Source organism: Tachypleus tridentatus, chromosome 9 (assembly GCF_004210375.1).
Source record: "Tachypleus tridentatus isolate NWPU-2018 chromosome 9, ASM421037v1, whole genome shotgun sequence".
Lineage (NCBI taxonomy): Eukaryota > Metazoa > Arthropoda > Merostomata > Xiphosura > Limulidae > Tachypleus > Tachypleus tridentatus.
Window position 1 is genome coordinate 96188134 of NC_134833.1, and position 12225 is coordinate 96200358.

At 33.3% G+C, this 12225-nt stretch overlaps 1 protein-coding gene across 1 annotated transcript in view; it reads left to right on the forward strand.

Moving 5' to 3' along the window:
* The window catches only part of eas (ethanolamine kinase 1), a 44149-nt gene that overhangs the window by 21205 nt on the left and 10719 nt on the right, over positions 1–12225 (forward strand). Inside the window, exon 8 of the mRNA XM_076455867.1 lies at positions 2827–2900. Within this exon, the coding sequence (XP_076311982.1) occupies positions 2827–2900 (74 nt within the window). The remainder of the gene's footprint in view (positions 1–2826; positions 2901–12225) is intronic.

Here is a 12225-nt window from a genome sequence, read left to right on the forward strand (position 1 = left end):
TCTAGGAGGTTACAAAGATTTTGCATGTAAAATTTGACAGTTTTTTGATGCATAAAAGTATTTCTAAAATCTAAAATCAAAGTTACTCTTCAGGTTGTACAGTTAAAATTCAAAAGGAAAAGTGCATGAGCAAATCATTACTTAAAAATCTTACAAAAGTCTTGTAATATTTACTGATAATTTGCAAAACTTCATAAAGATATACATATCTTATTAAAAGTTATGGTATAAAAACTATAACAAGTACAAAATGGTTGTCAGTCTGCAAGACCAAGCCCTTAGTAAGAGTTAAACCTCCTGAATAAATGTTCTTTTTCAATAAAACATTTTATTTGTTATTTTCTCTATGCTAACTTTATTCTGTTAAGTTAACCAATCTTATAACCATTATAAAAATATGAAATAAATTTAAATTACCCTTTTTTCTTTTTAGAATGACTGCAAATTGTAACATAAAATTACAATTTTTTTTATTGTAACTTCAAGCTCATAACAGTATATACTTTTATTTATAGTAAATTTTATTCTTTTATTGTCTTTTGAACTGTAACTGATAATCTCACTAGACAAGTAGTAATTTTTTTGTCAAACTTGAATTTCATGTGATTTGTATAAAATTATGTAACACATGACTAGCTTGCGAGCATACCTCATGAAGAATATTGTTTCATATTAATTTAACTAATCAAACCTTTTCTAATTTAATAAGTTTTAACTTTTATATTTTCATTACTTTTATAATAATAAATAAAGAATACATGTGAAAACAAGAAACATATTACTTAACCTGTGTCCTCATATTTTTCTGCTGTAGCCTGATGATGAAACTTAAGCTTACTTTTTGTGTACTAATGGCACTACTACAGTAAATATTAATTAAATTAAATAATATATTTAAAAATACAGAATAATAATGCACACAAATAAAAATATCCTATAAATATCTTTTATTTTTATGGCTATTTATCTGTGTGATAAGAGATATAAAAATTCAGGTAATCTTGTGTGTTAGATTACAGTGAGAAAAATCTTCAAACTTGGAGCAGAGTAACTTTCTGTACAGAAAACTAAATAATAGAAACATTATTTTATAGATTATGATTGTGGTTTTGTATTGGTTATAAATAATATAGTATGAAATGTCAGAGAAAATTTGGCAATTTTTTAAATAGTTTGTTTGTTTTTTGAATTTTGTGTAAAGCTACTTGAGGGCTATCTGCACTAGCTGTCCCTAATTTAGCAGTATAAAACTTAGGAGGAAGGCAGCTAGTCATCACCATCCACTGCGAACTCTTGGGCTACTCTTTTAACTACAAATAGTGGGAGTGGCCAACGCATTATAATGCCCTATGGCTGAAAGGGTGATCATGTTTGGTGTGACGGGGATTCAAACCCATGACCCTCGGATTACCAGCCAAGTGCCTTAACCACCTGGCTATGCCGGGCCTTTTGTAAAGAGACAATCTGGTTTTCTATTTTATAGGTCTGAAAATAAATAATATTGAAGGAAATAAAAATTACACTTAATATGAGTAATATTTATATTATAATGAGTAATTTACATTAAATTCCATACTTCTCAGAAGGGTGATGGATAAAGTGGAAAAGAGAGAGAAGACCTAAAAGGCAAGTATTGCAAATTTCATGCTAGGAGAGGTTGAGGATTTTTTAAAAATATTGCATTATAAAATTAGGAACTCAAAACTTGTATAATGTAAAATTTGATTCATTAAATATGTTTTGATGCAAAGTTTTTCATATAAAATGATAAACTAGTTTAAACCTTTCTCCATAGGTATCACTTTCTGTGCATGTCATGAGAATTTAGTGAGTGATATTCAGTTAAACAACTTTCTTTTCATGATATACCAATAAATATAGCATGTAAATGTGGCTAATAATTCATATTTTAATAGTGTACTAGTTTTAAGTTCTTACTTTTATAAGACAATATTAAAAAAAATACAATTTCCCCTAATGTGAAAATTGAAACATTTGTTTTCTAGCATCCTATCTTCTCTACTTTATTTATCATCCTTCCAAGAAGTACAAAATGAAACATAAATTACATTTATAATATTGCCATCATTCATGAAATAAACATTCTGACTCTTCTTGCCACAACTACATCCTCTGTTTCAGAAATTGCCATTAGTTCTCTCTGCCATTCAATACTACTATATTATTTATTATAATAGAAAGCTAAGATTTACATTAATCAAATGATGTATTATATTAACTTGTTTTCTGTAATAAGAATTGTCAATTTGCTTTCACTTCAAGCTTGATTCCCCAAGAAACGTACCAACAAGTTCAGACAATGTTTTAACAGTTCTTGTCACATAGCTAGAAAGAAATATCTTGATATTTATGGAACATTGTCTGCTTTTTGCATGTTAAATGCTGTGTTCTCTGTTGTATTATTTAATGCAATACTATCATTAGTATAAAAAATACTTTTATGATAATTAGGGTTACATTAGGTAAAATAAATAATAATATAACATTTTTTCATGACATTTTCTAGCACCTACCAGAGATTTTTTATTAATAATGGCATTATGCTACTACTATATAATCACTTGTTATGTATAAACTGATAATTTCAGATAACTGACACTAATCATTAATTTGTTTAATTAAATTTGTTAACTTGGATAGTCATAACACAGATTTAAAATGTTATTGTTTCACTTTTGTAAATAACCAATTTTTCTGACTTTTTTCTTGAATTTTGGTGCCAAGTTGAAATTTAAATATTTGAAATTTCCCACAGTTGTCCATTTTGTGAGATCAGTAATACTACTATGAATTTATTTTTTGCAGGGATCACAGTTACTTTGGGGCACCTGGGCTTTAGTACAAGCATCACACTCAACTATTGACTTTGATTATCTTGGGTAGGTTGTCTTTTGATGGTTGATACCCATTATAAGAGGGTGTTCCCTGTAGAAAAGCTTAATAGTAAACATTCACCAAGGCTTGACTTAAGGACTGTGGCATAAATGTATTATATCCATAAGTAATAGTTAGGCATTTTTCTTTGAAAAATATAAAATGTATATTGTATGCCCTGTCTGTTTCCTTCCAATAATATTTTAAAATATTTTGTAGGTCTTGTACTGTGTAAAAAAAAAAAGACTTTGTAACCTTCATTCTGTAGAACAGAGGAAGTGTATAGTAATTTTCTAGGTAGTAATTTGAATAATATGTGGATGTTACTATTGAAATTGATTTTTTTGTGTAAGTGAAAATTAAAAAAATAAATAATAAACACAGATAACGATATGTTAAGTGTTTAATGTTACTTTTATAAAGAAATCTTGTGTTAGATTAATCTTTAGGCACACATAGCAAGTTGTATTTTAACATTTTGTTATTCAACTAAAATTTAAAACCTGTAAATTTGGCTAGTTTGAAAGGGAATACCCATTCTTCATTGTGATAAAAATTTCAAACTTCTTTGATAGCACTCCAGAGAGATTTATTTTGGAAATGTGAACTGGTATGTACTTCTACTGAAGATAATACTAGTAGTGAAGATGTGCAAATTGTTGGAGGTTATCTTAATTAAAATAGAGACAATAAATAAAGAGAAAACTGTAGGAAATGGCAGCAGTTTTTACATATTAGGAATGTGTCAGCCAACAAAGACTCACAGCAGCATAAGTACTATTTGTGATAAAATTAGTGTATTTAATTGCAATGAGCCTATTCTATTGAGCAACATATTTCAGCCCTTGTCTCCTGCAGAAAGTATTGGAGAGAAGGAAAAAATAAAAGGGTCAGAGAACTATGTTGAAGATAAAGAAGATATAGTTACAGGTGGTTCGTTGGAAAGGCATCTGGAAAGGATAGTTTTGGTGCAAATGGGGAGAAAAAATTAGATTATGTAATTCATTGTCACAGTTGGAGCATATAAATGACAGATCAAGATATAACAGAAGGAGCTAGCAGAAATGCAGTTTTTGTAGTGGGCATAGAGGCTAATGATGTAGGGAAGGGTATGTTAGAGGACTTAATGAGTACAAGAGGTTGATAAAGGAATTTAAAGTAAAAGGTCATAACTTAATTTGATCAGGGAAACTGCTTAGAATTAACTGTGAGAATGAAGTTGTAAGTACGTTACTAGGGCTAAATGCTACACTTAGGTTGAAATTTAAGAATGAGTCGATAGGCTGGTTGGACTTGTGGGATCAGCTCAGTGGCAGAAGGAAGGTTTTTTGGAATAGATGATTTATATTTAAATAGGGTAGGGTCTGACTTGCTTGCTAAGGCTATTACTTCAGCTATAAGGGAAGTTTTAAACTATGACTGGACTGTTTTGAGGGCCAGGAAAAACTAAATGCAAAAAAAAAAAATAAGATGTAGAGAAAAGTTCAGCATATGAAATAAGTATAGAAGTTGTTATGAGGATAAGCTTAATTGTTAGTACTGTAATGCTAAAAGAATAAGAAATAAAATAGAAGAACTTAGTGCACTATTAAGAATGAAGGATTTTGATATAATGGGAATAACTGAAGCATACTTAGAGATAATTCTGATGAAAGAATTTTATGAAATACAGAGTTATAGCTTATTTAATAGAATTATGGTGCTAAAGAGAAGGCTGAGGGTGGCTTTATATGTAAAATGAGTTATATCTTGTTGGGGTTGAAGATATCAAAGATGATAACAGAGATTTAATCCATTTTGATTTCTATCAATGGATGTAAAGAAAGAATACTTTTAGTGGTAATTTATTACAGACCCCCTCATGAAATCAGTGAAATTACTTCATATACATTGAAATTAAGATTTCGGCTATTAATAAGGTCATTATTATGGGTGATTTTGATTTTAGGCAAAAAGAATGGGAAATATGAGAGTCAAATCATAAGGGAAGAAGATTTATGGAAGATATTTAATTTGGTTTTCTTCACCAAGGAACCTACTTAGAAACAAGGCTATTTTAGATATAATTTTAACTTCTAACATTGCAGAGAGTATGAAAATTTGGGAATGTTTGGGTACAAGTGATCATTGCTGTATTAGGTTTGATTTGATGCAAGTGGAGATCAGAAATATTGTAGTTACAAATTTTGAAGGGGTGTGAGAAGAAGTATCTTTTGTGACTTGGGCAGTTGAGTTATTTGGAGAGACTGATAAAATGTTAAATTTTTAAACATTCAAGATAAAGATAATTCTCGTACAAAGAAAAAAGATAAACACATTGGCTTGCAAAAGTATGATACAAAATTAAAGACCAGTATTGCAATTTAAGAAATTTATATTGACTGATATGACAAATTTGGAAAGTAAAAAAGTTGATCAAACAAAATTAGTATATCAGAAAGGATGTATGAAAAACAGTAGGCCGAATGTGTAAAAATCAACAGTGAGGATTCCTTTCAGTACTTTAAAGATAAACAAAGTGTTAAGATTGGAGTAAGATCCTTGAGGAATAAAGGAAGACTGATATCGGATTATTATGAGATGACTAAGTTATTAAATTCTGCTTTTTTCTTCAATTTTTACTAATGAAGATTTAAGCAGTATTCCTCATCTTAAATAATTGATAGATTGAAACAAGGTCAGACAGTATGATTGCATTTATTCTGAGGTAATATTGAGAAGTTGAAAAAATGATGATGCTTCTGGACCATAAATATTTTCCCAAGGGTTTGGAAGGAAGTTTTTTTTGTTTTAAATAAATCCTTGAATTGTGGACATGTACCAAAGGATTGGAAACTAACAAGTGTCATTCCTCTTTTTCAAAGGAGGTAGTAAACTTTTTCCCAGCATTTATAGGGCTGTTAGTTTTACATTAATTTTGGAAAGTCTGATAAAAGATGCTTTGCAAAGTAATTTAACTTTCATTTACTTGTGTATATATTTCTGTACCTCCAGGTTACTAATGATGGAATTATGATGATTCCTTAACATTTCATAAATGCTTCCTATTATCATGTTCATGTTTTGTTTTATCTTTTTAAATTTAGAAATTTATTGGATAGTCAACATGGCTTCACTGAGGGAAAATCTTGTTTTGTACATCTTTTGACATTCTTTAAAAAGGTTACAGTTTAAGTATATGAGGGTAAGAGTGCAGATTTAGTGTATCTGGATTTTCAGAAAACATTTGACGAGGTGCCACATAAAAGTCTTATAAAAAAAAAATTATCTCTTTTGGAATGGGGAATAAGTTAGCTAATTGTAAAGAAGAGTGATTGGATAGAAAAAAGCAGAGGGTTTATATCAATGAAATTCAGTCAAACTGGATCTAGGACATGTGCTCTTTTTGATATACATCAGTAACATAGGTGAAGGAAGAGTGAATAAATTACTTAATTCCAGTACAGTCTTACCCTTCTTACAAGATCAACTATTCCTGTTAAGTGCTGCCCTCTATATGTAATTGTTGCTACAAGCCTTCTACATCACATTGGAATAGAATGATTCTAAAATGTATCATGCATCACATCCTCACCAATAGGAGCATCATATGCTCAAGTGACTTCCTCTACATTTCTCTATGAAACCCTCACTTATTGTTTAGCAGTGTTTGAGTTCAGACATACTCCTTTGTGTGCTTAATGCTTCATGTTTTGACTTTGTCTTCCTCATAAGGTGGTTATTTTTTGACTTAATGTGCTTTTATTCAACTCAATTCTTATATTAATATTTGTCAGTTAATTCTAGTTACTTTATTTCTGCACCCAAATTTGGTAAAGCTTTTCTGTGTAATAAATTTTGAAGTCAACATTACCACATAAAGAGATACACAAGCAACTATGTTAACTGCTTCATATCACTACCCATGCTCATCATGGAGTCTTTTCTCACCCTGAGATGGGCATTTTCTCCAGGTTTGTGGATGGCAAAAATGAATGTCTCCAATGTTGACCTACATATACTGACATGACTTCAGTGTCATATTTAGCTTCATTTTTTATCTTTCTCAGAGTGATTTACTAAGGCCCTCCCATTCAGACTTGTCGTGGCACATTACATATTTTGTTGAATAGTCCAAGCTTTTGTATGTCATTTCCATGTGCCAGGGCTGCAATTTCATTATTACATGGATAACTGACTTTTTATGGCTTCTTCTGAACAGGCATTGGTCAATCACACGTAGCAACTACTTTCTATGGTGGTTTGGATGGGTTGGTTGATCAAATTGAAGTCCTTCCTCATACCCACTCACTGTCTTGTTCATTTGGGGGTACTTTTGGAGATGAATATCAGTTGAGCACTGCCTTCTCCTTTACAGTTTTCTTCAATGGAACATTTAATTTACCACACCTCAGTTTAGTCACTTACTTCTCACAAGGGTCTATAACTTTTGGATATATGGTCTTCCAAGACATCACTGGTCCTTCTTCTCCATTGTACCCATATGAGATCCCTTCAATGGGCACTTCTTGAATGATGGAACCTTGCTTGGGATCCTCTTTCTACTCCTATTTCCTATCCATTTTCCCTGAAAGAGAATCTGCATTGGTGGTTGGACAAAGCCTCTACATCAGTGTGTGCACTTCCTCCCACATATCCAGTTCTACATCTTTTCACAAATGCATCCCTTCAGGGATGGGGGTCATGGATCAGTTACCAAGGCTGTTGATCTGCAGACAAAAATACTTTACACATCAGTAATCTCAAATTTCTAGCTGTACATTGAGTATTGTATCACTTCTTTTTTCTTGCCCAACATTGTTTGGTGATGATTCATTTTGACAATTCCATGGTGGTGGCACATACCACCCACCAAGGGAGCACCCTGTCCAAAGATCTGTATTTTTGAATGTTGGATCTATTATACTGGGCACAAATATATAACATTCACCTTATTGCATGTCTTTTGCCAGGTGCTTTCAATCTTGTCTCTGATTGTCTTTCCCACCCTAACTGGATGTATCCCATGGAGTGGGCATTAGATCCCCTCATCTTTCAGTATCTTTGCCATCAGTAGGATTCTTCCCAAGTGGATGCCTTTGCTACAAGTATGTTACATGAGGCTACCTGTACCCCATCCACAGGCTCTGGTGTGAGATGCCTTCAGCCAGGGTTGGTTGCACAAGTATCTTTATGTGTACACACTCATCCAATTACTTTATCAAGTGATTTATTTTGTCCACTTGTTGGTTTCTCCTGATTGCTCCCTATTTGCTAGCTTAGCCTTGATTACAATGACACTAGATTTTGGATGGCCTTATACCATACCTTTTGTTTTTCCTGATACCATTAGGTTTTTATTTCCCCTGCTCTTACCATGTTCATGCATTCCTTTTGGATGCATCACTCTCCAAGGTGTCCTGCCCCTCTGGATTGGGACATTAATGTTGTCCTACATTCCCTTACTTTACCTCAGTTTGAACCACTTTTCTCGTGTTCCATGTTTCATCGTTTTCTCCATATGCATTTCCTTCTCTTAGCCTGTGAATGTTGAAAGTTGGATTTTTTTATACTATATTTCACTATTTTTGATCAACCTACATAATTTCTCTTTTATTCAGATCATTCTTTACTCATGAAGACCTCAGCAATTTTGGAGGGTACTTCCTCCTCTTCTATTTCCTGTCTTTACTCTCAACCAAATCAGGATAGGCTTCTGTGTCTAATCAGAGCTCTTTATTGATATTTAGCCCTTACTGCTATCTTCTGAGCTACATATTCCCTATTATTTATCACCTAGCAGTTACCCTTCCATTACGATCTTTCACCTCCTACTCTTATCAGATGGGCTTACCTTTTGGTTTGATTGGCCTATTCCTACCAGACTTTGCTCCAGGTGTCATGTCATCGGATTTGACACCTCACTTTTTTTTTCCTGGCTTCTCTTCTTCATCTTCCAATGGGCCCCTCAGTGGTTCAGCAGTATGTCTGCGGACTTACAACGCTAAAATCCGGGTTTCAATACCCATAGTGGGCAGAGCACAGATAGCCTATTGTGTAGCTTTGTGCTCAATTCAAAACAACATCATCTTCCAATTGAAGAGATTCTGCAATTCAGCACTGGACCATTCTCAATATGTTCATCTCTCACTATCTTCATCATATCACAGTTTTCTCTTCATCATGATTTCTTCTACTACCTCTGGCCATTCTTCAGACTTTGGTGCAACTCTAACTGCTACGTTTTTATTCATACTTTCTTTCTTTCAGGGGCCTTTGTCTATTTTTTATCACATGGATCCTGATCTGTGACAAGTGATACCTAACCAGGTATTCTTTAGGTATTTATTCATTAATTCTTTAATGTTTTTATTCATACTTTCTTTCTTTCAGGGGCCTTTGTCTATTTTTTATCACATGGATCCTGATCTGTGACAAGTGATATCTAACCAGGTATTCTTTAACTCTAAATCCACACTGTCCAGCCATGGTGACATGAGCTTTATTTTCTGTGGCTTGTATGCTTACCATGGAGATGGGGTGTTCCACAATATTACTTCATGGTGTATAACCTTGCAGTATTTTGCTTCAAAAACATGCCTGTCCTGGATCATACTACCTGTGGATGTCATGGATGAAGCAAAAGGGGATTGCTGCCCATTCTTGCTATGCTTAGAATGAATAACTGGATAAGGTCTACTTCTCAAAATAAAGTTTTGTGGTCACTCGTTGCACTGTCTCTGTTGATGATTTTCCTCTGGACTCTCGACTGCATTATCACCCTCCTTTCTTCAAGTGGAGTAATGAAAGTATTTGCTACGTTCCAGTTCCAAGCTGCTGGGATGGTTGATCATGGAGGCACCCAGCTGAATGTGTACCACACAATAACCATTCAGTTACAGAGTAGGGTGGTGGTGTTCTGCAGGTTTAGATAATGTAATATCCTCCTATTTGTGATAATCAATACAAAAATGAGACATCAGAATACAGTTCATCCTTTCGTGATGACAAGAAACCTACTTGTAGTAAAATTGTATTCTAAAGATGGCTGATATGGCTGTTAAAACTTAAATTAAAATGAAGAACATTGATTAGATGTTGGTACCCTGCAAGTGTGTCTTGTATTTTAGTGAACCAATCAAAATAAGTTTCACATTGTCAATCTTTCTCCCTTGATTTTCTCTGTCTGTGTTGTGGGTCACAACAGTGATACATGGGGTTGTTACAATTCTGTCCTTGACTATCTCTGATTCTTTTCATACAGGAATGTTGTTGCCATTTGGATAGTCCTGGCCTGTACAATGGTTAGGAGAGTTGATTCCATGTGATAAACATCCTTTTGATACCAGATGTTAAGTTTCCATATTGATAGCTCAGAGCTGAATTCTTATGTCATACCCAGGAATTGAAATGATTCTTAATCCCCAATTCGTAAGCTCAGGGTGAAGATTGTATGATCCTTATCCTGCTATCTCACTAATGTTAGTGCCCATCTAGGAGGTGATAGATGGAGTTGACTTAACCAGGTATGGTCTGCTGCATCCAGAGGTGTATTCTTGTTTAATGACCCCTCCTATTGTGGGATTGAGTTACAATATTTTTCTATGATTAGAATCACTTACCTGCCACATTATCTTCCACTCAGATGAGTTTCTCCCATTTTCTGCCCTTATATCTTGCACATTCCATAAATGGGCAAATAGTATATCAGGTTCAGAAGTGGTGCAGTTCCTCTCTTCTGATCTTCAAATCTGGATTTCTCATTTATAGAGGTAACCTTTGGATGCTTTTGTGAGGGTACTACTGTTGTTCCCTCGCACCAGCCTCTCCTCCTCCTCAACATCAGATTCTAGCTAGCCTTGTGGTAATAAGTGTCATGTTGGAAGTTATAATTTTCCTATACTAAAATTTATTTCCAATAGGTACTTACCTACACTAACACTTCCCACTTTTCCTCACAATTTTTTGTCTGGTGATGAAATCTTCTGCAAAACTTTGAAGTGATAGTTTGGTAGATGAGTGTAGAGGGAGTCTTGTACACTAGGTGAGCATGTTGTACTCCTGTTTGTGAGAATGTGATACATCGTGAATTACGTAAGAGACATGTTGGAATCTTCCAGTTCCAATATGGGGAAGCAGAAGATCTGTGGTAGGTGTAAAGAATAAGTTTGCATATAAAGGGCAGCTCTGAATGGGAAATCTAATCTTGTGAAGGAGGTAACCATATATCAGAAATACATTTTTAATATAGGAAAATTATAACATTTGTTGATGATAGGATTCTGCTGTTTTACAAAAAAAGATTTAGATCATTTAGTGAGTAGGGCAAATAAATGGCTAATGGGTTTTAATTATAGTAAATGCAGTTGGGTTATTGTAATTTATGGTATAAGTACAACTTTTATGGGAAGAACCTAACAGTGTTATAAATTAAATGGATCTGGATGTAATGGATGATCAGTGTCTCAAGCTATCCAATCAGTGCACTATTGCTAGTGGGTAAAGCAAATAGGATTTTTGGTCATATATACAGAAATATTCAATACAAGTCTAAAGAGGTTATAATCTCTGTTTAGTTCAGATTTGGAGTACTATGTTCAGTCTTGGGCTCCTTACCTTAGGAAGGACATTAAATTGTTGGAAAGTGTTCAGAGGAGGGTTACTAGAATCGCGTCTGGGATGGAGAGGTTGTTATGTGAGGAGAGATTAAGATCTCTGAAATTTTCTCTTGAAAAAAGATTTTAGGTAGTTGATAATGTTGATGCATCATATTTGTCACTCTTAATAGCAAGAATAATAAGACTAGGGGAGATAAATATAAATTTTGTCATGGTAGAAGTCATCTTCAGTTTAATTTTTATAACAGGATGGTTAGTCTCTGAAATGGATTGCCTTTTGATGTTGTGGAGGCAGTAAATTTAAGTGACTTTAAGAGAAAGGTTTAACTATATGAATGGTAAAGGCTGGCTTTATTTTTTTAATTTATATGTTTGATAGTTTTAGTGCAGTTTAGAAGATGGGACAGCTGAGTTGAACCAATAAGTCACTTGTTGTCTCTAAATGTTATTGTGTTAGAGTAGGACATATTAGAGTTAAAGATACCATCAATTGCATAGGAATTTGCTAAAAACTAATAGAACTTTCAGGCAACAACCACCTTAAAAAGTAAAATCTTTGCACATTGATTAATCTCCTATTTTATTTACTTTTTTTTTAGTAACTCCTGGTCTTGCATTTAAAATTAAAATGTTGACAAATATTTGAATATTTGGGAAGAGTGGCTAACAATTAATAGTTTCATCACCATGTTTTATGAATATAATAAATTGTATTGCTTATTTTGCTGCACAG